We start from the raw sequence: 26,297 nt of genomic DNA, 5'->3' as shown, positions 1-26,297 counted from the left end.
GAATATATTTGTTTAATGTGAAAAATATTTTCTACCGCAAATTACTGACGTATTTGCCAATAGAAATATTTTCAATATTTCTTAAAAATATTTCTAAAAGTATTAAGAAGTGCAGGAAATAATCTAGCATTTTGTTTGCAACTATTGATTACGTGAGAAAATATAATAGCGAAATTCAGGTTACGGTAACAAACTATATTAATTAACATAATAATTACATAATAATTTCCAAGATTTCATGTTCACCTTTTTCTCGTAACCCAAAGTTCTTTATAAAATGTCTAATAGCTTTGCGTTAAATTAAAAGGACAAAGATGTACGTATAGGACGAAGAGTAACACGCTCAGTTTCTGAGGACCGTCCTGCCACATTGAAATATTTTTGTAGCCCACCCCGAAAAGAAATTTACTCGCCCGTAGAAAATACGCATTCTGACAAATAATCTGCGCGAAACATTCGATGGATAAATATTAAACTTAAAACGCATGTGGCAATTGTAATGCATTTTTTATTTTTTTGCAATTTTATATTTTATTTTGCACTTTCTATTTTGCAATATAACATATACTGTCATAATATTTAAATGATTTAAAAATTTAAATTTTATTTTAATTTTTAAAAAATTATATTCTAAAATAACATTGTATAATATATTAAACGTTTGTATCAAAACAATACATAGACGATGGTTAAAAATTACAAATTATGTTGATTTTACACATATAGTGTTTTAGAAACAATAGTTAATAGTTACCTTGTTTGACGTCTATTAGCAGAGTTAATAATTCTGACTTTCGTAACAAGTAATTTGTATCACGAAAACTTACACATATGTATACGTTTCGCTATACGTAGTACGAACAGCAATTTGCTTGTACAATAATGGCATGGTATAAGAAACTCATATTTTCAATAATTATCGAATTATAATTTGTACCATAATATAGTAAGGTACAACAATTAATGCCATTGCTTAAAATTTCGTTTTATAATAAATAATGATACCTACACAGTTTTAAACAAAATAATCAATTAAAGTAAATTTATTAGATATCTAAGCAAATATCAAATTTATAGTAATTACTCATTAAGGTTTTTATGTTTACAATCTCATGCAATCCGTATGATAAATTGCAATGTTGTTACCAGGAAATATTTCTCGTAAGCTCATAATACGAAACAGTAACCAAAGAATATGATAGATAGTGTGAGGGACACGTAATAATTCAAGAAAAAATAACGGTCCATCTTCGTTTAATCCGATGCCAGGTTTATATTCTCTTGCGCTGGATAGATCGTATTCCTAGTGGATGAGATAAGGCGTTAAAACAAAAGCGAGTAGGTTGGGGAACGGCGAGGGGTGATGCTGGTGAATGCTTTCTAGTGCCTATCTCGTTTATACAGCTTTCTATGCACACCGCCGGTTAATAAAAAAAAGAAGGAGGCACGGAAATAACAGATCGCGCTTCGGCAAGCAGAATCTCATGTAATTACCCAGGAGCGTCGTTGTACGTGCACTCGTATCACGTTCATCGATGCTCCGTGGAGAACATACTCAAAGCCCGCTAACGAAAGGCAAGCGCGACACGTAAAAATAAATCTTCAAGATCGATGACACTGATTTACTCGCTATGCACGTAGTTAAAAATAAATTGTGTGTCCTGCAATTAATATTTAAGTTTTGCTTCGTCAAGATATTCTTATCTCAACGTTTATCTTAATCGATCTCAATTTCAAACGCGGATAATATATGTCGACGCCGATACCGAACGTATATTGTTACCATATAATCGAATAATCGTCAGCATTCCCAGGTATCTTTGGTCATTCAATATCGGTTTCGCGGATGTTAATTGCACCCACGCGATGTGTATACTGCATCATCCCCATGCACACAATAATTTACGCATAATTGGTACAATTTGGATAACTCGCAGCGTATCAAATTATACCTACCGTGTAAACACACGCGAACCCGCGCGCGCATATAGTCCGTAACTCGATAATTATGTATTCGTACATATTAAACGGGCCGCGCGAGCCGACTCGACGATTTCGGCAAAGTACTAAGAGGTGTCTAGACAGGAATATGCATACGCGCCAGCAACTCGGGCTGCTTGAAGATCGTTTACATTCTAGTGTAAATATTGTATATGCACAATATATGCACGTAGACCGAAAATCCGTGCCTCCAAATCCTATGGGGAAGATTAGCTGTGCGCTGTGCGGAGAGCCGAACAAATTTGTGGTGGTGGGACGAGACGAAAATGCCGTTTTCACGATTAATTTTATTGTCTTGGTTCAAATGATATTTGATTTCTCGAGTGGATCTGGAGGATCAAAATGGAGAAAGGAAAAGATGGCAACGATGAAGAGCTTAGGAGATACTTTCCCGCAGGGATGACTGATCCGCATAGTCATTTGGGTTTAGCGAACTTACGGACCCGAGCTCAATACACTGCGGACACTCACATCTACATATACAAATACGCTGTACATACATTTACACTCGTATACATACGTTTATTCACGTAGATACATATATATTGATTAAAGCTTTTTTTGTCATATATCTCTCCTTCTCTCCCAAAGGAATAACTGAATCTTATAGGAAATAGCTTAGAATTTCTCTTTTGATTTTCCCATAATGTATGAGAACTGATCTTTTCATATTGAAAAGAAATAACTTGTCTTTGACATGCTTCGTAAATCAATAAAATACTATAAGCGCATCATTTCACATTAATTCATATCTCGCGAGTTTAAATCTATGTTATGAAAGTCTCATGAAAGAATACTCAATAGTTATTTTAAAAAAATTGCAAAAATATTTTGCACGTCGGTAGGAAAAATACAGAAAGATCTTCTTTCTTCTGAGAAGAAAATATAAATGGCTGTCTCGCGAATAAACGATGTGCTTCCGCCGCTATCCTGAAAACAACCGATTTCAGCCATGATGCGTTTAATCATCAAGAAGTACTTGCCGTGAACCTCTTTCTGTATACGCCACTTACTATCTATTTTTACTCACCTCGTGTCTCGCGACATTCCGGGTTGATAGCACTTCGGCGAGAAATGCGGAAATATCGCGGAAAAGTGAGGAGAATAAGAAACCCTTACTCGCTCTCTCTCTCTTTCTCCCTCTCATTCAGAAATCTTCCGCGAATCCCGAACAATCCAGCAGAGTCGGTATGCTACGACGGACTCTCGACAGCAACCGCTTTTGTGCCCTAGGGAATAGTGGGAACGGTAAGACGTCGGCGTCGTGAGAGACGAATCCGTACAACGATGTCGGCGTAATTGTGTAACTTCGTGGCTGCAACGTACGAAACAATAACTGCTGGCAAATCGCATCAAACAATACCACGGCAGATTGCATCTTCCAAGGTGCGACGCGCGTCTCTCCTTTTTTCTCACTGATCTCCTTTGTCCTTGGTCCTCGCGTCAACTTCGCCGTGTCCTCTCTTAACAAATAACTGCGCGCCTCTATCGTTCCACGAAATCGTGATTCTCAAAGGCTACTACCTTTTGTGAATCGTGGCAGAAAGGAGCGCGAAAAAGGTGGCGGATAAAATGCGTTATCGGGTACAGAAACGATTACGCCTCTTGACGCGCGAGTTTCGCGCAGGAAAGAGAGCGAGGAAGCGCAAAAGGGCACTCGATGAGGAGAAAACGTTCTTTTCTATCGGTTTTTGATAATCTCCCGGAAATGCTGTCCTTGTGATAAAAAGATGAGGTCTTTTCCGTTTTCGATAATGGAACAAGAAGGGGAAAGGGGATAAACTGGTAAAAAAATATTGTGATTCGCTAATATAATGTCGGATATTATTTAAGTTATATATAACTTAAATATAATTTCTTTATTTTATTTGTTTTATACTTTTGTATTTTACAATTTTTATAGTTATTTAATTAAGTAATTTATTACAGTAGTTGGTCAAGATTTGTTTATTTTATACTGTATTAATTTTATTTCTATGTATTACGTTCTAATATATTTAAATATTAGTTTATAAATTTTGTAAAAAATGATGAAAAAGTAAATTTGTATTTTTCTCTTCTTTTTTTCTTCTCTCAGGGTTGCGTACACTCATACACAAAAAGCTTATTGTTAGATTGCATAAATTACAATAGGGTTTTTTTAAATTCTAAAATACGAAAAATCCAATTAAGAGAGACTTTTGATTTTTACTTTAGAATAGAGTATATATTTTATCGATATAGTTTATCGATAGAGTCACGAATAAATAAGGTTTTTTAAGTCATCAACTACAGACTTTTTCAAATTCGCATATATAGTTTTTAGAAAAAAATGCTATAAATATAGAACATCGCTCATCAATTTTCGCATGAAAGAACATTAAAGAAATTGAAGTGCATAATATGTCTATTATAATGTCGTTTCTACTATATAGCTATTAATGTCATACTATACTTTTATTTTTCTATTTGTCATTTCTATTTGTTAGTTCAATCTATTAAATCTTAATCTATTAAAAATAAGTAATTATACGGAAATCTTACTACGCAGATGTATGAACCAAAAATATTTAACATACATATATAGAAATATGAATAATAATAAGAATAAAAAAATATATAAAATAATATTCAAAATTTACTATAATATTTATTTATAAATTATTGATTTAATTATAAACATCTGAATTTATTTTATATAGGATGCAATTGAATTTATACAGTATGTATATCATAATGTTTATGCTTATTATATAAAAAACAATTTACCAAATGTCTACAAATAATGAAATATATTACAACAAATAATAATAAAACAATTTTTGTAATAAATAAATGTAATTTAATGTTAAATATATTTGCTTAATGGAATTTTTAAATTCTATTTTAATCTCAGAAAAAGAGAAACAGAAGAATATATTTTATGTATTATTTGTATTGATTTAAACCAATGTGTAATAATCCTTTGTACACAAAACATCCCATTCAAAAATTGATTATAACCCGCTATCTTTAATTATGTATTTATATCGCTTCCATTATAACTGTCCTATTCATTATTACACGAAAATCAGACAGGCAAGGACTTTCCACTACGACAATATAATTATTTAGCAGGCATGAATTACGTTTCAACGAACAATTATTGATGACAGCGATATAAATTTAAAACTGCGCGATCCGATTGCGGCAATTACGTAACGTTACTCACGTGGTAAACGATGAGTGATAATTTATTATAGATTCTCTCCATTTTTAAATATATTTCCATTAAATTTGTAGGCTATTTTTAATATAATTTGTAGAATTTTGAATCTCCTATTTAAAGTTTTATGCTGTTTTTGATATATTCAAAAAAATTTCTAGTTATATGTATATAAATGTGAGATACATATAAGACTCCGAAATATAGGATGGCAGTTTTACAGTTTTGTTTTATAAGAGTTGTTATTAGTTTTGTTTTATTCATTTATCAAATTTAGTCATAATTTTTAATAAAATTATTAAGCTACTATACAGAACGTTCAAAAAACATTAGATTTTAAAATTTTTATTTCTTAGAACTTGGAACATTTTTTCATCTGAGAGCTAAAAAATTCTATATTGTATAATAGTAATTAATGGACTTTATAAGTTATTTTTTTAGGGTAGAGATCAATATAAATAAGAGATCACATGCTGTAATAAAAATTATTTTGTGTATTTTGTATTAATTATTTTGCCTTAGAGAAAAAATTATACAAATTTTATATTCTGCAACAGCTTACATTACCAATTTTTGTAAGAAGTTTTGTACTTTATATGTATACATATATGTGTGCGTATGGGGGCGGCAGTGTGGTCTAGTGGTAGAGCGCCAGACTCGTAATCTGAGGAACCAGGTTCGAGTCCACTAGAGCCATGGAAAGTTTTTTCCGAAAGCTGCGCCCTCCGTGCAAGATAGGTCTCTTGTGCGGGACAAACTGGGCTCCGTCTTTCGGAAAGAGACGTTAAGCCGTTGGTCCAAAGGGTTAAAGTGAGAGGAGAAAGGGTAGTAGTGTGAAGGTTTGGGTAACGTTCCTTACAAAAACGCCTTGCAAACCCTGCGGGGATAAGCAATAAAGATAGTTTATATGTGTGCGTATGTATTATTAAGTATACTTAAAACAAAGTAAAGTATATAACAATAAGAAATATGAAATTATAGGTAGGATATGTTTGTATCCTAGAAGAAAATACAATGTTTTTGTATTTATGTACAGTAAATATTTTAAATTCTTATACTAACACTTCTATTATGGAGCGATTTATAATAATTATTATAACAAACATTGGATAAAACTATAAATTAATTAATCTTTTTCTTAGTAACTACTGACATTTCCATAAGATTAAATATCATTTTTAACGATTTATAAATAATTATTAGTGTACAAAATAACGTTACAAATATGGCAATTGATAAAATTGCTATAACGTCCATTTCGTATTTTTGATACCAAGGTTCATGAGCGATACTGCTACGAAGATGAGGAGCACCTTTATGACGAATGACGAATTCAATCCACCAAATTACATGCTCCAAAGGATCATAAGGTTTATCTTCATTTAGTGCTTTAATTTTGAGCATTCTTTTTTTATATCTAGAGAAAAGTAATAATTTTATATAAAAATATGAAGAAAAGTTATATATCTTATATGAAAGAATATGCATTACTTTACAATTGCATTTTGATTATAATTATATGAGAATTTTGTATGTGTAAGATATAATGTTGCGTAGAAAATTAGACATTTCTCTAAGATAATTAGATTTCTACGAAAATAATTAATGATATAACACAAGAGCAGAATGCTTATGTAAAAAAAATGATTACCTTTTATCGGTCAATATATCTATTATGGATGCGTTCAATTTTTCTCTTGATATATCCATAATATTTAAACGTTTTGCAACTCCTAAAGATACCATTTTATTAACTTGAGTAAACTGATCAGCTACTATTGGTAATCCTAAAAGTGGTACTGTATAATAAACGGCTTCTTCTGTACTTTGAAGTCCACCTTGATATATAAATAATTTAATGTTTGGATGAGCTGCAAAATGAAAAACGGAGCGAAACGGCTAATGAAGAAATACGTATAAACATATTTTTATTAATCTGATTAAATTATGGCACTATATATTTACCGAGAATGCTCTGTTGAGGAACCCATTTAGCGGTATAGATATTGTCAGATTTATTTAACAATTCGCTGTCATATTTCCATACAACTTTGTATGGCAAACTTGCAAATACATCTCGAAATGCGTTTCGTACATGCTCTGGAAACATTGATGTCATGACATTTGTGCCTAGACTCATATAGATAAATCCATTCGGTGCATCTGCTATAAATTCTTTCAAGTCCTGAAACGAAATAATAATTTGATTTATATACTATATTTGAGAAGAAAAAATATATTGTACATATAGAAATTGATTTTAAATATAAAGCAAATGAAATGTATAATTTTTTAAACAATGAATTTTTAAGAATGTACATAGTTTGAAACGTTTGAAAGCAATGATCACCTTCGGTAAAGCCGCGGGTTTTTTTGAAATATGAAAATTTCCAAATACTAAAATATTAGGCTGTGTCGGTCTAACAAACGAGAGAGCTTCTTGTTGACTGTGGAAAGCAAGACTCATGTTTCTTTCCATATCTTTTATGTCTGGTATATTTTTTCCGAGATATTTTTCTGCTATCGCTTGCTGTTTAGGGTAAAAATAATTTATTGAGTAATATATGTGATACCATTGACGAATAAAATTCTTTATCCTCCGCCACAATGACAGATTTAAACCGGTGTCATCTTCTATTTCCCAAACCGAAGGATGTGATGACAGAACAGGTGCACCGAGTAGATAATAATTTATATTACGATATCCTAATGATGACACACCTGTAAATAAATACAGAATAAGTTTTGTAAGCGTGATTAATTTAAACAAGATTTGAGTTTAGAAAATTGTGTAAATAATATCATTATAAACATATACGCACATGTCAAGATACATGAAAAATAATCAGGCTAATTTTAACGTTTATATTTTATATAACTTTTATGTTTCTTTGGATTATATAATGATGATACAAAGAGAATAAGAAATATCTTGACATTAAACCATGTGGATAATGATATTATATTTTTTAACTAATTTTATGGACATAAAACTTATTTAAATAGAATATAAATAAGTAAAGTAAATAAGTTAAATAATATGGGGTTTAAGTGTACGAAGGTACAGGATATTAAAAATTTTAAAGTTGGAATAATTTATGGCTTTCTTCAAAGTTTTCGCTAATATAAAATGAATTTTAAATGAAACATTTGTAAAATAATTTCATATATATCATTATTCTTACCTATGAGAGGTGCATTAAATCTATGCGCCAAGGCATAGAAGCTAGGCATTTTTACAGTTTCTACAATTATTAAGTCGAATTTTTCATCACTATCCGGTGCATACATCTTACGTACTTTTGGATGCTTAAAAATGTTTTCTGCTGCATCTCCACACAGAGGCCATATTTGTGTGCGTGATGTCCTTAACCACGCATGAGTCCCCGCCATAACGTTTTTGACGAAGTTTAACTTTTTCATTAACTGGTAGTTAGATTGGAAGTTAATTTCTGTCAAATTGGTCAAACTAGGATCATTGATCGGATCTGTTGTTATAAGGACGACTTCGTGTCCTCTTTGGCTCAAAGCGATCCATAATGATTGATAACAAATTTGGTGACTGTAGGATGGTATTGGAACAATCGCCAAGATCCTTGCAGTTTTTACTGGTGCCGCGATGTATAAAAAGCTTATCCAAAATATCGTTTCAGCAATCGGCTTCATTTTACTGTCAATAATAAGCAGAGCATAGTAAACTTAATTATCATCGATGATAATTCAATAAAATATTTGTTCTTATTTGTTTAATTGTTCTATTTTTTTATTTGTATAAGGTTCACATATATCTTTATTAATAATGATTTGTACACACGAAATAATTATTGCAATTAAATTTTGAGCAATATTGCAATGCGCTTATTTTCAAAAGTGCATATTTGATATCTATAACAAATAATCCATTCCGCAAATCGGTTTTTTTTTGCTGCACTAGACTGCACGAAAACTTCTCTTCTTGTTTTTGCTAAATATCAAACATATACCTATTTTACTATAAGTACAGAGTTCACTTAAGTACATAGTAGTGTACACTAGTTTAGCTAAAAAGCAGATCTTATTTGTTTTCCCAAAATAGATGAAATAATTAATTATTAGTACGAAGTTGTTTCTTACCTATCAAGTACGTATCAATTACGTATCAAGTACGTATCAATTACGTATCAAGTACGTATTAAAAGTATGTAATAACAGCTTCAGAGATCTTCACACATTCCATGACGTGCAACTGCGCGCAAAAATATATTTGAATTGTACAAATATACTCATCTGATTACCAGAATGAGGTTTTAAGTGAATCATGCACTACTTAAAAGACTTAGGCCTGTATTTATAATCGTTACTCAAATTTGATCTCAAGAGCGTATCATCACGACTCAAAACTCACTTCAGGTGAGTTTTCAACAGAAACACGACTTTAAATACGGGCCTTATCGAAGCTTGCATTTACATTTAGAATACATATTCAAAATGTATTATTAATAATTAATAAATCTAAATGTATTAGCAATGTTGATAGTTGATATATTTAGTAATTATAAATATTCAATATAATGTTATCTACATAATCTACATTTTATTAGTAGTCTCGCTGGATGTACAATTATACATACGGCTGTTCAAATACGATTTTACGTATATAAACAGAAAATGTTCATGTGGTATTGAATTCTATATTATGACAATTAAGAAAGAGAATATTTTCCTACGCTTTTCTATCGGTACGTGACTTCGTGTCACGGTCAAAATGTTTGGGTGAAAAGTGAAATTTGTTTGAAACCGATAGTATACATTGCGCGTACATATTCGACGGACCGTGATAGATTGTAAAAACTTGCGGAATAGATGGACCGAAACTGTGGAAGTTCGTTTCTTTCGTCGTCGTCCTCTTCTTTTTACACACCGTCTATTTCTCTATCTGACCACGTGGACCAGGTCTTGTTTTTCTTTGTACCGCAAGAAAGTGAAATCTGGTTGTTGCTTGTTGTTGTAACGCGGAACAATAGTTTGTAATGAAGTCTACTAATGCAACTCCAGCAAAAGCGTGTTAATTAAAGATAATTATGACTTCAAAAAGAGATGTTTGACTCCTTAATAAGATCATAAAATAATAGTATATATGAAATTATTTACATTATATACGTTAACCATTTATTTCGTTATATTTTTCCGATAGAGAAAACTTTGACATTATTGATATAATGTAAGAAAAAGAATCCGACAAAGTGTACAATATCTTATAAGGAAGTTACGAAAGCGAATGTTTTGTAGTTGTAATTTTCAAGTTTGACTAACAGAATCTATTTGATAAAATATGAAATGGGGCTTTGATAAAATATATCAAGTAATAGGGGAGACCGGGACTAGTTGTCACACTTTTCAAATACTGATTTTAAAGAAAATATTAGCAATATTTTATAATATCGTATACTACTTTATAATGTAGCTACACTCTTTAGGTGTAAGAAAAAAAATATTAGACTTGTATATATTTATACACAAAAAAGTTATTTAATTCTAAGCAAAACCGCGCAAATGTGACAACTTACCCCATACCCAGGGTTGGTTGTCACATGACTCTGGATTGATTGTCATGTATCTTTCATGTAGAGGAAACATACGACAAATAGTTCTTGTTTTAATATTTTATTAATAAAATATTAAAGTTAGTTATTTAAGTTAGTTACTATATAAAGTTAGTGCCAGTTTTTGGTAAATTTAATTTAATAATATATTGCAGCATGAATTAAACGATAAATTAATAATTTTCATAAACTTTGTAATACTTTCATGAACTTTGAGTAAATAATAGAATAATAATTCTCATAAATTTTGAATCCCATCTCATTTGAGACAACTTACCCTGAACGGTCATTTTGAACAAAGAAGATTATATTTATAAACTATGTTGCAATGACGGTTAACTAAATACAGGAAAAATTATCTAAAACTATAATATTTCTTATGACCAAAAAGAAATTACAATTTTAATAAAATTCTTAAAATTTATGCTTTTATGCTTTCATAATGCATTTGAAAACTTGTGACATGTGTCACACTGCCATCAGTAGTACTATATATGAATATGTATCAAGTGCACTGAAACTAGAACGTAACTTGTGTAAGACTCTTACTCTTTAAAACGCGATATTTTGATATTGCTGTTACACATCGGATGTGTATGTCGACGGAATATTTGAATCAATGTGCTTACGGCCATATTAAATAGAACCAAGAATTTTCGACAGCGTGCATCTTCGATCATTTATGATTTTTCGCATTTAGTTAAGAATCAATCATAGAAAACTTAAGTAAAAGAGAAAAAATGCGATAAACTTTACTTGCTTTGTTTCAATTAGATTATTATTTGATTGTCAAATAATATAATAAATGAATAACGCATATTTTTCTTTTTTCTATATCCATGTTAATAATGATCGGACTTGAATAATCTTTTCTGTAATAGATTGATGCGTCTTTAATAAAATATTATGCCATCTCTTTGCCATCTATAATTCATGACAAATGGACGATTTGTTCGTAATGACGATGAATGTCTATATATATATATATTCCTGTGTCAAATACATAAGAGTACTTGGAAAGTTACCTCCGTAACCCCGCGACATTATTGAGGCTCCGTAATTCTGACAACCCGAGGATAAGTTCAATAATAACGATGGAAACGTTATGGTAAAGTGGTCTTTTCTGAGTTAGTGTCGTATTATACATATACGAGTCGTAATAATAAAATTCACATTAATCTTTCACGGAACATTCAGCGAAGGAGAGAAAAGAGAGAGAGAGAGAGTGAGAGAGAAAAAGAGATGGAATAGCATGGGTGCTCGTCGTGCTTCAGCCCAGAACTGCGGAACTATTTATGACTCCAGTCCATTTGTCGAACGTCACGAGGGATTTCCGGAAATTGCTTTAAACGCGTAATGGCACGTCCGCTTTCGGAGTTTACCGGTCGGGTTACCAGCTGTCATAATAAAAACGTTGTTATTGTCCGCGATGGCACGACCGCTGTGCGTGACTATTGCGAATTGACGAGAACGATCAGTAGACGCCTGGCAGATAGACATTTCTTCGCAAAAACGATTTCCGACAATTACACACGAATCATAGGCCTAAAGTAAATTCTGTCATCGAATTAAACTCTCTTTGCGTCGACCGTCTCAGTTTACGGAAAATAAAACTTTAGTAGTAAATATCATAAATTTTTAAATTAATTTGTATATAGTAAAAAAATATGAGAATGTAGCAGCAATCAAATTGAATCCTTATCTTTATTCGAATAATTGAAAATATATCGTCAAACACATAAAACCAATAAAAGAAAAAGATATATAAAATTAAATGTGGTAGGATGGCTTTTTAATAATTTATACTAATATCAGGAGTATCGTTATGTTATTACGTTACTTTATTTCGCGGAATGATGAACAATGTAGGAACGGACGCTTCGCTCTTCGTCGGATCGACCCCGTCGTATCGCTCGTCTCCAGGACTGTCTCGATACTCTTCTCTGGCGTTCTGGCTTCCTACTGACGGAGAGAATTCCACCCCACTCGGCAATTAATGTTCTTATATATTATCTCGTAAGTGTTTTGATTCGTCTTCTTCAAAATCATAAACACTGGAGGGATAAATAGGCCCCTTGCACAATGCTAGGCGATAGCTATAGCGATAACGACCAAATTGCCGACAAAGCTACAGCATTGATACATGGCTTCTGCTAGATTCAAAATTTTGTCGCTATAGTTATCCCTATCGCTATCGTTATAGCTATCGCTATCGTCTAGCATTGTGTAAGGAGCTTTTGACTTGTTACCAAACAAATACGATCGAGTCACGCTCGCTACCGACGTCTCTTCGAATATATGTATATTTATTAGTCTACAATTAAATTATTGTGTCCTGAAAAAATACAAGGAATACATCCGGAGCATCGATTGTAAACACAAGACGAGCTCCGAGCTCGTGATAGGAGTGAGGACTGGGGTTCGCCCGGGGACAAGGGCAGTAGCGCAGAGACCGTGAGAGCTATTGATACGCTTGTGTGATTCCCGAGAATAAAGTTCACAACATATCGCTTTCATAAATATATATACAGTAGGGGAGACCGGGGAAAACTCGACACCGGGGCAAACTTGACACTAGGCTTTTTGCCAATTTAAATCTATCGTAGGAACTTGCCTTTCCTACTGTAAATGTGTCTTTATGTACCAGTATTATCAACGGAATTTGGTGACATTCTGAGTTATGGTGTAATTTTTAGCGCGATATAAGCGTTTTTGATGGTGAAAGGTAATTTTTCTGATCTCTCGAAAATTTCTACTCTTTTATCGAGCTTTACTCTTGCGAATCTACCGGTAAGTGATTTTGACGGGAACATCGATGCTCTATACGAATCCGATAATAGTTTTTGCATATTTTCAAAATTTTTATGTTTTTGAAGTGACAAAAGTGAAAAACGACGTTCGGGGCAAAGTCGACACCACGTCGTTTCATCGGCTCCCAATAACAAACGATGCTTGTCATGCAACCGTATGGCTCATGACAAATGTATGCTCACGTCCGATCGCGAGTTTACCTGTATTAATTTTTTTTCAGACATGAGTTTAGATGAAGATAATTGAAAGTTCAACAATTTTTGTTCTCATTATTTCCAATGATTGCTCTATCTTATTCCGAATTTTTGTACTTTCTAAATACGCGATAAACAATGCATTTTTATTTTCAGACAATAAAGAATAAGTTCCAGATCAAATTGTGTCAGGCAAAGTGTCGAGTTTGCCCCGGCATTTTTCAATTTGAAAATTTTTCTTTGCGTAACTTTTCCTTCCTTGGGGACAAAACAAAGCGACGCCGCGACGTACAGCAAAACTTCCTTAAGCAATTTTGTACCTGAAGAAACACTCTTTAAATGTGTATCATTACTCTCTAAATCTGAATCAGTGAATAGTACTGTGAATCAGTGAATAGTCACTGATATCAGTTATAAGTATACCACTGATTCATGAAAGTGGTATACTTATAACTGATATCAGTGACTATTCACTGATTCAGATTTAGAGAGTAAATTCGCTTGAAAATTTTAATTAATTGTTGAAAATTGCCTTTGAAAAATTCGTGTCGAGTTTGCCCCGGTTTCCCCTATACATATATGTGTGTGTGCGTGTGCGTGTGCGTGTGTGTATTATTAAGTATACTTAAAACAAATTAAAGTAACAATAAGAAATATAAAATTATAGGTAGGATATGTTTGTATCCTACAAGAAAATACAATGTTTTTGTATTTATGTACAGTAAATATTTCAAATTCTTATACTAACACTTCTATTATGGTGCGATTTATAATAATTATTATAACAAACATTGGATAAAACAAGAAAATCTTTGCGATAAATCATAGTGGCATTAAAAATATCTTAACAAATGAGTAACTTACTGGCTACCATCATGTTTTTTTATTCTTTTTAAATAAATTTTGTTTTTTAATTTTCGAGTTTTGGAAACCATGTCTGATTGTTTATAGATATAAATACTAAAATCTGATATTTAATCTATTAAACCCTTATTGTATGAGATATGAATATTTAAATAATTTTTTGATATTTTAATTCTTTTGTTAATATAATTATGCTGTGCATATTAAAAGTCAATTAATCTTTTTTTTTAGTAACTAGTGACATTTCTATAAGATTAAATATCATTTTTAACGATTTATAAATAATTATTAGTGTACAAAATAACGTTACAAATATGGCAATTGATAAAATTGCTATAACGTCCATTTCGTATTTTTGATACCAAGGTTCATGAGCGATACTGCTACGAAGATGAGAAGCACCTTTATGACGAATGACGAATTCAATCCACCAAATTACATGCTCCAAAGGATCATAAGGTTTATCTTTATTTAGTGCTTTAACTTCGAGCATTCTTTCTTTATATCTAGAGAAAAGTAATAATTTTATATAAAAATATCATGAAGAAAAGTAATATATCTTATATGAAAGAAAATGCATTACTTTACAATTGCATTTTGATTATAATTATATATGAGAATTTTGTATGTGTAAGGTATAATGTTGCGTAGAAAATTAGACATTTCTCTAAGATAATTAGATTTCTACGAAAATAATTAATGACATAACACAAGAGAATGCTTATGTAAAAAAATAATTACCTTTTATCGGTCAATATATCTATTATGGATGCGTTCAAATTTTCTCTTGATATATCCATAATATTTAAACGTTTTGCAACTCCTAAAGATACCATTTTATTAACTTGAGTATACTGATCACCTACTATTGGTAATCCTAAAAGTGGTACTGTATAATAAACGGCTTCTTCTGTACTTTGAAGTCCACCTTGATATATAAATAATTTAATGTTTGGATGAGCTGCAAAATGAAAAACGGAGCGAAACGGCTAATGAAGAAATACGTATAAACATATTTTTATTAATCTGATTAAATTATGGCACTATATATTTACCGAGAATGCTCTGTTGAGGAACCCATTTAGCGGTATAGATATTGTCAGGTTTATTTGGCAATTCGCTGTCGTATTTCCATACAACTTTGTATGGCAAACTTGCAAATACATCTCGAAATGCGTTTCGTATATGCTCTGGAAAGATGGATATTATGACATTTGTGCCTAGACTCATATAGATAAATCCATTAGGTGCATCTACTACAAATTCTTTTAAGTCCTGAAATAATTATTCAATTTTTATACTATATTTGAGAAGAAAAAATATATTGTACATATGGAAATTGATTTTAAATATAAAGCAAATAAAATGTATAATTTTTTAAACAATGAATTTTTAAGAATGTACATAGTTTGAAAGGTTTGAAAGCAATGATCACCTTCGGTAAAGCCGCGGGTTTTTTTGAAATATGAAAATTTCCAAATACTACAATATTAAGGATTGTCGGTCTAACAAACGAGAGAGCTTCTTGTTGACTGTGGAAAACAAGACTCATGTTTCTTTCCATATCTTTTATGTCTGGTATATTTTTTCCGAGATATTTTTCTGCTATCGCTTGCTGTTTAGGGTAAAAATAATTTATTGAGTAATATATGTGATACCATTGACGAATAAAATTCTTTATCCTCCGCCACAATGACAGATTTAAACCGGTGTCATCTTCTATTTCCCAAACCGAAGGATGTGATGACAGAACAGGTGCACCGAGTAGATAATAAAGTGTATTACGCAATCCAAATGATGACACACCTGTAAATAAATACAGAATAAGTTTTGTAAACGTGATTAATTTAAACAAGATTTGAGTTTAGAAAATTGTGTAAATGATATAATTATAAACATATACGCACATGTCAAGATACATGAAAAATAATCAGGCTAATTTTCAGGTTTATATTTTATATAACTTTTATATGTTTCTTTGGATTATATAATGATGATGCAAAAAGAATAAGAAATATCTTGACATTAAACCATGTGGATAATGACATTATATTTTTAAACTAATTTTATGGACATAAAACTTATTTAAATAGAATATAAATAAGTAAAGTAAATAAGTTAAATAATATGGGGTTTAAGTGTACGAAGGTACTGGGGCGGCAGTGTGGTCTAGTGGTAGAGCGCCAGACTCGTAATCTGAGGAACCAGGTTCGAGTCCACTAGAGCCATGTAGTATGGAAAAAGTTTTTTTCCGAAGAAACTGCGCCCTCCGTGCAAGATAGGACCTTGTGCGGAAAAACTGGGCTCCGTCTTTCGGAAGAGACGTTAAACCGTTGGTCCAAAGGAAAGGGATGAGTGGAATAGGGTTGGGTACGTCCCTTCAAAAACGCCGTAAGATACTAGACTGTGAACCCTACGGGGATATACAGTAAATAATAGTTTACTAGTGTACGAAGGTACAGGATATTAAAAATTTTAACGTTGAAATAATTTATGGCTTTCTTCAATGTTTTCGCTAATATAAAATGAATTTTAAATGAAACATTTGTGAAATAATTTCATATATATCATTATTCTTACCTATGAGAGGTGCATTAAATCTATGCGCCAAGGCATAGAAGCTAGGTATTTTTACAGTTTCTACAATTACTAAGTCGAATTTTTCATCACTATCCGGTGCATACATCTTACGTACTTTTGGATGCTTAAAAATGTTTTCTGCTGCATCTCCACACAGAGGCCATAATTGTGTGCGTGATGTCCTTAACCACGCATGAGTCCCCGCCATAACGTTTTTGACGAAGTTTAACTTTTTCATTAACTGGTAGTTAGATTGGAAGTTAATTTCTGTCAAATTGGTCAAACTAGGATCATTGATCGGATCTGTTGTTATAAGGACGACTTCGTGTCCTCTTTGGCTCAAAGCGATCCATAATGATTGATAACAAATTTGGTGACTGTAGGATGGTATTGGAACAATCGCCAAGATCCTTGCAGTTTTTACTGGTGCCGCGATGTATAAAAAGCTTATCCAAAATATCGTTTCAGCAATCGGCTTCATTTTACTGTCAATAATAAGCAGAGCATAGTAAACTTAATTATCATCGATGATAATTCAATAAAATATTTGTTCTTATTTGTTTAATTGTTCTATTTTTTTATTTGTATAAGGTTCACATATATCTTTATTAATAATGATTTGTACACACGAAATAATTATTGCAATTAAATTTTGAGCAATATTGCAATGCGCTTATTTTCAAAAGTGCATATTTGATATCTATAACAAATAATCCATTCCGCAAATCGGTTTTTTTTGCTGCACTAGACTGCACGAAAACTTCTCTTCTTGCTTTTGCCAAATATCAAACATATACCTATTTTACTATAAGTACAGAGTTCACTTAAGTACATAGTATAGTGTACACTAGTTTAGCTAAAAAGCAGATCTTATTTGTTTTCCCAAAATAGATGAAATAATTAATTATTAGTACGAAGTTGTTTCTTACCTATCAAGTACGTATCAATTACGTATCAAGTACGTATCAATTACGTATCAAGTACGTATTAAAAGTATGTAATAACAGCTTCAGAGATCTTCACACATTCCATGACGTGCAACTGCGCGCAAAAATATATTTGAATTGTACAAATATACTCATCTGATTACCAGAATGAGGTTTTAAGTGAATCATGCACTACTTAAAAGACTTAGGCCTGTATTTATAATCGTTACTCAAATTTGATCTCAAGAACGTATCATTACGACTCAAAACTCACTTCAGGTGAGTTTTCAACAGAAACACGACTTTAAATACGGGCCTTATCGAAGCTTGCATTTACATTTAGAATACATATTCAAAATGTATTATTAATAATTAATAAATCTAAATGTATTAGCAATGTTGATAGTTGATATATTTAGTAATTATAAATATTCAATATAATGTTATCTATATAATCTACATTTTATTAGTAGTCTCGCTGGATGTACAATTATACATACGGCTGTTCAAATACGATTTTACGTATATAAACAGAAAATGTTCATGTGGTATTGAATTCTATATTATGACAATTAAGAAAGTGAATATTTTCCTACGCTTTTCTATCGGTACGTGACTTTGTGTCACGGTCAAAATGTTTGACTCTTTAATAAGATCATAAAATAATAGTATATATGAAATTATTTACATTACGTTAACCATTTATTTCGTTATATTTTTCCGATAGAGAAAACTTTGAAATTATTGATATGATGTAAGAAAAGGAATCCGACAAAGTGTACATTATCTTATAAGAAAGTTACGAAAGCGAATGTTTTGTAGTTGTAATTTTCAAGTTTGACTAAAAGAATCTATTTGATAAAATATGAAATGGAGATTTGATAAAATATATCAAGTAATTGGGGAGACCGGAGCTAGTTGTCACACTTTTCAAATACTGATTTTTAAAAAAATGTTAGCAATATTTTATAATATCGTATACTACCTCATAATGTAGCTACACCCTTTAGGTGTAAGAAAAAAATATTAGACTTGTATATATTTATACACAAAAAAGTTATTTAATTCTAAGCAAAACCGCGCAAATGTGACAACTTACCCCATACCCAGGGTTGGTTGTCACATGACTCTGGATTGATTGTCATGTATCTTTCATGTAGAGGAAACATACGACAAATAGTTCTTGTTTTAATATTTTATTAATTAAATATTAAAGTTAGTTATTTAAGTTAGTTACTATATAAAGTTAGTGCCAGTTTTTGGTAAATTTAATTTAATAATATATTGCAGCATGAATTAAACGAAAAATTAATAAATTTTCATAAACTTTGTAATACTTTCATAAACTTCGAGTAAATAAAAGAATAATAATTCTTATAAATTTTGAATCCCATCTCATTTGAGACAACTTACCCTGAACGGTCATTTTGAACAAAGAAGATTTTATTTATAAACTATGTTGCAATGACGGTTAACTAAATACAGGAAAAATTATCTAAAACTATAATATTTCTTATGACCAAAAAGAAATTACGACTAGTAATTTCAAAAATCAACGGTACAATAAAAATAGTGGCAAGAAAAATTTACTCACGACCTCCAATTTTTAAAAAGTGCTCGTAAATATCACATGCGATGTTTTTGAAACAAGCTATTTCGTACACCCGACTAACACAATAGGAGCAACCTACACTATAAAGACGAATATTCCACTCAATCTATTAAGTGAGATATATAAGCTTTGTGACAACTTACCCGTGTGACTTCTAGCCCCGGTCTCCCCTAGCTTTAAAAGAGAACTTATCTTACCATGGTATGCTCCCCACTACATTTATGTGGAGCAATATTGAGATAACAACTCTGAATAATATTTTTAATAAAATTCTTAAAATTTATGCTTTTATGCTTTCATAATGCATTTGAAAACTTGTGACATGTGTCACACTGCCGTCAGTAATACTATATATGAATATGTATCAAGTGCACTGAAACTAGAACGTGACTTGTGTAAGACTCTTTAAAACGCGATATTTTGATATTGCTGTTACACATCGGATGTGTATGTCGACGGAATATTTGAATTAATGGGCTTACGGCCATATTAAATACCAAGAATTTTCGACAGCGTGCATCTTCGATCATTTATGATTTTTCGCATTTAGTTAAGAATCAATCATAGAAAACTTAGAAGAGAAAAAATGCGATAAACTTTACTTGCTTTGTTTCAATTAGATTATTATTTGATTGTCAAATAATATAGTAAATGAATAACGCATATTTTTCTTTTTTCTATATCCATGTTAATAATGATCGGACTTGAATGATCTTTTCTGTAATAGATTGATGCGTCTTTAATAAAATATTATGCCATCTCTTTGCCATCTATAATTCATGACAAATGGACAATTTGTTCGTAATGACGATGAATGTCTATATATTCCTGTGTCAAATACATAAGAGTACTTGGAAAGTTACCTCCGTAACCCCGCGACATTATTGAGGCTCCGTAATTCTGACAACCCGAGGATAAGTTCAATAATAACGATGGAAACGTTATGGTAAAGTGGTCTTTTCTGAGTTAGTGTCGTATTATACATATACGAGTCGTAATAATAAAATTCACATTAATCTTTCACGGAACATTCAGCGAAGGAGAGAAGAGAGAGAGAGAGTGAGAGAGAAAAAAAGATGGAATAGCATGGGTGCTCGTCGTGCTTCAGCCCAGAACTGCGGAACTATTTATGACTCCAGTCAACGAATTAAACCCAAGTATGTCTCACAGATTTTCCATACCTGAGTTTCAATTCGTTGCCATTTTGTTAAAAAAATCGATTTTAAAAATCGGCGATCTTCACCGACTCGTCTTTATTGTTAACTTGAATAACCCCTTTGGTTTTTTTATTTCAGATAGAACGTTTCAACTGGACAGTGTCCACCGCCGAAAAAAACATCATCATCAGCCGGCGGCCATAATTTTTTTGTTTTTGGAAATTTTTTGATAACAATTTTTTTTAAAACTCTCAAAACATGTATCTTTAAGTACAAAAAAATTCGTTTTATTCCCACTAATCGTTTCTAAAAAAAAAAAAAAAAAAAAAAAAAAAAAATCTGAATTTCGACCTATTTTTCGGGCCTTTAGGTGGATGTAGCCCCTTAAGTATACTTAAAACAAAGTAAAGTAACAATAAGAAATATAAAATTATAGGTAGGATATGTTTGTATCCTACAAGAAAATATACAATGTTTTTGTATTTATGTACAGTAAATATTTTACATTCTTATACTAACACTTCTATTATGGAGCGATTTATAATCCTCTTCTAAAAAGGAGATGTGAAGTTTATTGTTGTCGCTTTTCCGCAATGCCGATTGGTTCTCTTGCTGCGCTTACTTCATTTGCAGCTGTCATTGTATATTTTGACAGTTGTGTGTATCAAGGAGTTAATAGTGTAATAGTAATAGCATAATGTTAAAGCTAAATAGTGCGCGCGAAGCGCGCGTCTGTAGTGTCTAGTAATTATTATAACAAACATTGGATAAAACAAGAAAATCCTTGTGATAAATCATAGTGGCATTAAAAATAACTTAACAAATGAGTAACTCACTAGCTACCATCATGTTTTTTTATTCTTTTTAAATAAATTTTGTTTTTTAATTTTTGAGTTTTGGAAACCATGTCCGATTGTTTGTAGATATAAATAAAAAATGTGATATTTAATTTATTAAACCCTTATTGTATGAGATATGAATATTTAAATAATTTTTTGATATCTTAATTCTTTTGTTAATATAATTATGCTGTGCATATTAAAAGTTAATTAATCTTTTTTTTAGTAACTACTGACATTTCTATAAGATTAAATATCATTTTTAACGATTTATAAATAATTATTAGTGTACAAAATAACGTTACAAATATGGCAATTGATAAAATTGCTATAACGTCCATTTCGTATTTTTGATACCAAGGTTCATGAGCGATACTGCTACGAAGATGAGGAGCACCTTTATGACGAATGACGAATTCAATCCACCAAATTACATGCTCCAAAGGATCATAAGGTTTATCTTCATTTAGTGCTTTAACTTCGAGCATTCTTTTTTTATATCTAGAGAAAAGTAATAATTTTATATAAAAATATGAAGAAAAGTAGTATATCTTATATGAAAGAAAATGCATTACTTTACAATTGCATTTTGATTATAATTATATGAGAATTTTGTATGTGTAAGATATAATGTTGCGTAGAAAATTAGACATTTCTCTAAGATAATTAGATTTCTACGAAAATAATTAATGATATAACACAAGAGCAGAATGCTTATGTAAAAAAATGATTACCTTTTATCGGTCAATATATCAATTATGGATGCGTTCAAATTTTCTCTTGATATATCCATAATATTTAAACGTTTTGCAACTCCTAAAGATACCATTTTGTTAACTTGAGTATACTGATCAGCTACTATTGGTAATCCTAAAAGTGGTACTGTATAATAAACGGCTTCTCCTGTACTCTGAAGTCCACCTTGATATATGTATAATTTAATGTTTGGATGAGCTGCAAAATGAAAAACGGAGCAAAATGTCTAATGAAGAAATACGTATAAACATATATTTTTATTAATCGAATTAAATAATGGCACTATATATTTACCGAGAATGCTCTGTTGAGGAACCCATTTAGCGGTATAGATATTGTCAGGTTTATTTGGCAGTTCGCTGTCATATTTCCATACAACTTTGTATGGCAAACTTGCAAATACATCTCGAAATGCGTTTCGTATATGCTCCGGAAAGATTGATATTATGACATTTGTGCCTAGACTCATATAGATAAATCCATTCGGTGCATCTGCTACAAATTCTTTCAAGTCCTGAAATAAATATACAATTTTTATACTATATTTGAGAAGAAAAAATATATTGTACATATGGAAATTGATTTTAAATATAAAGCAAATAAAATGTATAATTTTTTAAACAATGAATTTTTAAGAATATACATAGTTTGAAACGTTTGAAAGCAATGATTACCTTCGGTAAAGCCGCTGGTTTTTTTGAAATATGAAAATTTCCAAGTACTAAAATATTAGGCATTGTCGGTCTAACAAACGAGAGAGCTTTTTGTTGACTGTGGAAAACAAGACTCATGTTTCTTTCCATATCTCTGATGTGTGGTATATTTTTTCCGAGATATTTTTCTGCTATCGCTTGCTGTTTAGGGTAAAAATAATTTATTGAGTAATATATGTGATACCATTGACGAATAAAATTCTTTATCCTCCGCCACAATGACAGATTTAAACCGGTGTCATCTCCCATTTCCCAATTCGAAGGATGTGATGACAGAACAGGTGCACCGAGTAGATAATAAAGTGTATTACGCAATCCAAATGATGACACACCTGTAAATAAATATAGAATAAGTTGTGGTAACGTGACTAATTTAAACAAGATTTGAGTTTAGAAAATTGTGTAAATAATATAATTATAAACATATACGCACATGTCAAGATACATGAAAAATAATCAGGCTAATTTTCAGGTTTATATTTTATATAACTTTTATATGTTTCTTTGGATTATATAATGATGATGCAAAGAGAATAAGAAATATCTTGACATTAAACCATGTGGATAATGACATTATATTTTTTAACTAATTTTATGGACATAAAACTTATTTAAATACAATAGAATATAAATAAGTAAAGTAAATAAGTTAAATAATATGGGGTTTAAGTGTACGAAGGTACAGGATATTAAAAATTTTAAAGTTGAAATAATTTATGGCTTTCTTCAATGTTTTCGCTAATATAAAATGAATTTTAAATGAAACATTTGTAAAATAATTTCATATATATCATTATTCTTACCTATGAGAGGTGCATTAAATCTATGCGCCAAGGCATAGAAACTAGGTATTTTTACAGTTTCTACAATTACTAAGTCGAATTTTTCATCACTATCCGGTGCATACATTTTACGTACTTTTGGATGCTTAAAAATGTTTTCTGCTACATCTCCACTCAAAGGCCATATTTGTGTGCGTGATGTACTTAACCACGCATAAGTCCCCGCTATAACGTTTTTGGCGAAATTTAATTTCATTATCTGATAGTTAGATTGGAAGTTGATTTCTGTCAAATTGGTCAAACTAGGATCATTGATCGGATCTGTTGTTATAAGGACGACTTCGTGTCCTCTTTGGCTCAAAGCGATCCATAATGATTGATAACAAATTTGGTGACTGTAGGATGGTATTGGAACAATCGCCAAGATCCTTGCAGTTTTTACTGGTGCCGCGATGTATAAAAAGCTTATCCAAAATATCGTTTCAGCAATCGGCTTCATTTTACTGTCAATAATAAGCAGAGCATTGTAAACTTAATTATCATCGATGATAATTCAATAAAACATTCGTTCTTATTTGTATATTGTTCTATTTTTTTATTCGTATAAAGTTCACATATTTCTTTATTAATAATGAACAATGATTTGTACGCACGAAATATTTATTGCAATTAAATTTTGAGCAATATTGCAATGCGCTTATTTTCAAAAGTGCATATTTGATATCTATAGCAAATAATCCATTCCGCAAATAGGTTTTTTTTTGCTGCACTAAACTGCACTAAAACTTCTCTTCTTGCTTTTGCCAAATATCAAACATATACCTGTTTCACTATAAGTACAGAGTTCACTTGAGTACAGAGTAGTGTACACTAGTTTAGCTAAAAAGCAGGTCTTATTTGTTTTCCCAAAATAGATGAAATAATTAATTATTAGTACGAAGTTTTTCTTATCTATCAAGTACGTATCAGTTACGTACAATAAAAATAGAGGCAAGTAAAAGAGCAACCCTAAAAATTGGCCAAAATTAGCCTGTTTTCTGGACCTCATTTACTCACGACCTTCAATTTTTAAAAAGTGCTCGTAAATATCACATGCGATGTTTTTGAAGCGAACTATTTCGTACACCCGACTAACACGATAGGAGCAGCGTACACTATAAAGAAGAATATTCCACTCAATCTATTAAGTGAGATATAAGCTTTGTGACAACTTACCCGTGTGACTTCTAGCCTCGGTCTCCCCTAGCTTTAAAAGAGAACTTATCTTACCATGGTATGCTCCCCACTCATTTGTGTGGAGCAATACTGAGATAACAATTCTGAATAATATTTTTAAATAAAATTCTTAAAATTTATGCTTTTATGCTTTCATAAAACATTTGAAATCTTGTGACATGTGTCACACTGCCATCAGTAATACTATATATGAATATGTATCAAGTGCACTGAAACGAGAACGTAACTTATGTGAGACTCTTTAAAACGCGATATCTTGATATTGCTGTTACATATCGGATGTGTATGTCGACGGAATATTTGAATCAATGTGCTTACGGCCATATTAAATACCAAGAATTTTCGACAGCGTGCATCTTCGATCATTTATGATTTTTCGCATTTAGTTAAGAAAATTTTGTCGCTATAGTTATCGCTATCGTTATAGGCATAGCTATCGCTATCGTCTAGCATTGTGCAAGGGGCTTTTGACTCGTTACCAAACAAACACGATCGAGTCACGCTCGCTACCGACGTCTCTTCGAATATATGTATATATATTAGTCTACAATTAAATTATCGTGTCTTGAAAAAAATACAAGGAATACATCCGGAGCATCGATTGTAAACACAAGATGAGCTCCGAGCTCGTGATAGGAGTGAGGACTGTGGTTCGCCCGGAGACAAGGGCAGTAGCGCAGAGACCGTGAGAACTATCGATTACGCTTGTGTGATTCCCGAGAATAAAGTTCACAACATATCGCTTACATAAATATATATACAATATATACAATACGCACTTACAGTTCGAATAAATAAATTGAAATCACGGTGAATATTATATCCAATATCGATGATATTTCACGTGTGGTTCAGTTACGATAAGGAGACATGTAATATGCAACGAAACTATATATGCAGAGGCAATTACTTACACTTAGCGTGATAACAACACAACCTGAAGGCATTCCTGGTACCGCCTGAATTCTTCTAGAAGTTTGGCATACGTTTCAGCAAAGCTGAAATTATTAACCGCAACTCCCATATTGTGTCTCGTGCAGAACTGGGTGGCATAATTAAG

At 31.4% G+C, this 26,297-nt stretch overlaps 3 protein-coding genes and 1 long non-coding RNA gene across 9 annotated transcripts; 1 reads left to right on the top strand and 3 right to left on the bottom strand.

Moving 5' to 3' along the window:
- Positions 1 to 6,189: 6,189 nt before the first annotated feature.
- Positions 6,190 to 12,722, bottom strand: LOC139773858 (UDP-glucosyltransferase 2-like). Of its 3 annotated transcripts, none has more exons than XM_071708634.1 (7): positions 12,608 to 12,722; positions 9,299 to 9,410; positions 8,371 to 8,855; positions 7,536 to 7,906; positions 7,151 to 7,370; positions 6,837 to 7,056; positions 6,190 to 6,602 (listed from the first exon to the last, which is right to left on the bottom strand). In XM_071708634.1, the coding sequence occupies exons 3-7, from the start codon at positions 8,849 to 8,851 to the stop codon at positions 6,308 to 6,310; spliced, it is 1,587 nt and encodes a 528-aa protein (XP_071564735.1). In that variant the 5' UTR covers positions 8,852 to 8,855; positions 9,299 to 9,410; positions 12,608 to 12,722; the 3' UTR covers positions 6,190 to 6,307. The 3 variants fall into 3 exon arrangements, with proteins under 3 accessions (XP_071564735.1, XP_071564736.1, XP_071564737.1); XM_071708635.1 differs by having other exon boundaries at positions 9,321 to 9,410; XM_071708636.1 differs by lacking the exons at positions 9,299 to 9,410; positions 12,608 to 12,722 and adding an exon at positions 9,000 to 9,207.
- LOC139773859 (UDP-glucosyltransferase 2-like) lies at positions 12,586 to 18,452 on the bottom strand. Of its 4 annotated transcripts, XM_071708641.1 has the most exons (7): positions 18,146 to 18,452; positions 17,217 to 17,701; positions 16,295 to 16,442; positions 16,072 to 16,168; positions 15,692 to 15,911; positions 15,378 to 15,597; positions 13,053 to 15,142 (listed from the first exon to the last, which is right to left on the bottom strand). In XM_071708641.1, exons 2-7 carry the CDS (start codon positions 17,695 to 17,697, stop codon positions 14,851 to 14,853), a joined length of 1,458 nt encoding a protein of 485 aa, XP_071564742.1. In that variant the 5' UTR covers positions 17,698 to 17,701; positions 18,146 to 18,452; the 3' UTR covers positions 13,053 to 14,850. The 4 variants fall into 4 exon arrangements, with proteins under 4 accessions (XP_071564739.1, XP_071564742.1, XP_071564740.1 ...); XM_071708638.1 differs by having other exon boundaries at positions 12,586 to 15,142; positions 16,072 to 16,442; positions 18,146 to 18,447; XM_071708639.1 differs by having other exon boundaries at positions 16,072 to 16,442; positions 18,168 to 18,448.
- Positions 18,453 to 19,478: 1,026 nt separating this feature from the next.
- On the top strand, positions 19,479 to 21,154 carry LOC139773861 (uncharacterized). Its single transcript, XR_011718441.1, has 3 exons — positions 19,479 to 20,700; positions 20,790 to 20,911; positions 21,050 to 21,154. It is a non-coding gene; the product is annotated as an uncharacterized lncRNA (long non-coding RNA).
- Positions 21,155 to 21,465: 311 nt separating this feature from the next.
- On the bottom strand, positions 21,466 to 25,386 carry LOC139773860 (UDP-glucosyltransferase 2-like). The gene is made up of 6 exons (XM_071708642.1): positions 24,824 to 25,386; positions 24,023 to 24,504; positions 23,181 to 23,551; positions 22,801 to 23,020; positions 22,485 to 22,704; positions 21,466 to 22,251 (listed from the first exon to the last, which is right to left on the bottom strand). Exons 2-6 carry the CDS (start codon positions 24,498 to 24,500, stop codon positions 21,957 to 21,959), a joined length of 1,584 nt encoding a protein of 527 aa, XP_071564743.1. The 5' UTR covers positions 24,501 to 24,504; positions 24,824 to 25,386; the 3' UTR covers positions 21,466 to 21,956.
- Between the last annotated feature and the right edge of the window lie 911 nt (positions 25,387 to 26,297).

Source organism: Temnothorax nylanderi, unplaced genomic scaffold (genome assembly GCF_030848795.1).
Source record: "Temnothorax nylanderi isolate EJ_2023f unplaced genomic scaffold, tnyl_v1.0 TNYL_tig0070_pilon, whole genome shotgun sequence".
In the NCBI taxonomy this organism is placed as follows: Eukaryota; Metazoa; Arthropoda; class Insecta; order Hymenoptera; family Formicidae; genus Temnothorax; species Temnothorax nylanderi.
This window is presented reverse-complemented; position numbering and strand designations above follow the sequence as displayed.

What these genes read in the sequence shown, in the direction of transcription:
- LOC139773859 (XM_071708639.1), bottom strand. Translation starts at nt 17,697, where the DNA reads ATGAAGCCGATTGCTGAAACGATATTTTGGATAAGCTTTTTATACATC. An exon ending in ATTTAATGCACCTCTCATAG is followed by an intron (nt 16,443 to 17,216) that starts GTAAGAATAATG and finishes ATTTATTTACAG; the next exon opens with GTGTGTCATCATTTGGATTG. An exon ending in TCCTCAACAGAGCATTCTCG is followed by an intron (nt 15,598 to 15,691) that starts GTAAATATATAG and finishes TTCATTTTGCAG; the next exon opens with CTCATCCAAACATTAAATTA.
- LOC139773860 (XM_071708642.1), bottom strand. Translation starts at nt 24,500, where the DNA reads ATGAAGCCGATTGCTGAAACGATATTTTGGATAAGCTTTTTATACATC. An exon ending in TCCTCAACAGAGCATTCTCG is followed by an intron (nt 22,705 to 22,800) that starts GTAAATATATAG and finishes TTCATTTTGCAG; the next exon opens with CTCATCCAAACATTAAATTA. An exon ending in GATATATTGACCGATAAAAG is followed by an intron (nt 22,252 to 22,484) that starts GTAATCATTTTT and finishes ACTTTTCTCTAG; the next exon opens with ATATAAAAAAAGAATGCTCG.
- LOC139773858 (XM_071708634.1), bottom strand. Translation starts at nt 8,851, where the DNA reads ATGAAGCCGATTGCTGAAACGATATTTTGGATAAGCTTTTTATACATC. An exon ending in ATTTAATGCACCTCTCATAG is followed by an intron (nt 7,907 to 8,370) that starts GTAAGAATAATG and finishes ATTTATTTACAG; the next exon opens with GTGTGTCATCATTAGGATAT. An exon ending in TCCTCAACAGAGCATTCTCG is followed by an intron (nt 7,057 to 7,150) that starts GTAAATATATAG and finishes TTCATTTTGCAG; the next exon opens with CTCATCCAAACATTAAATTA.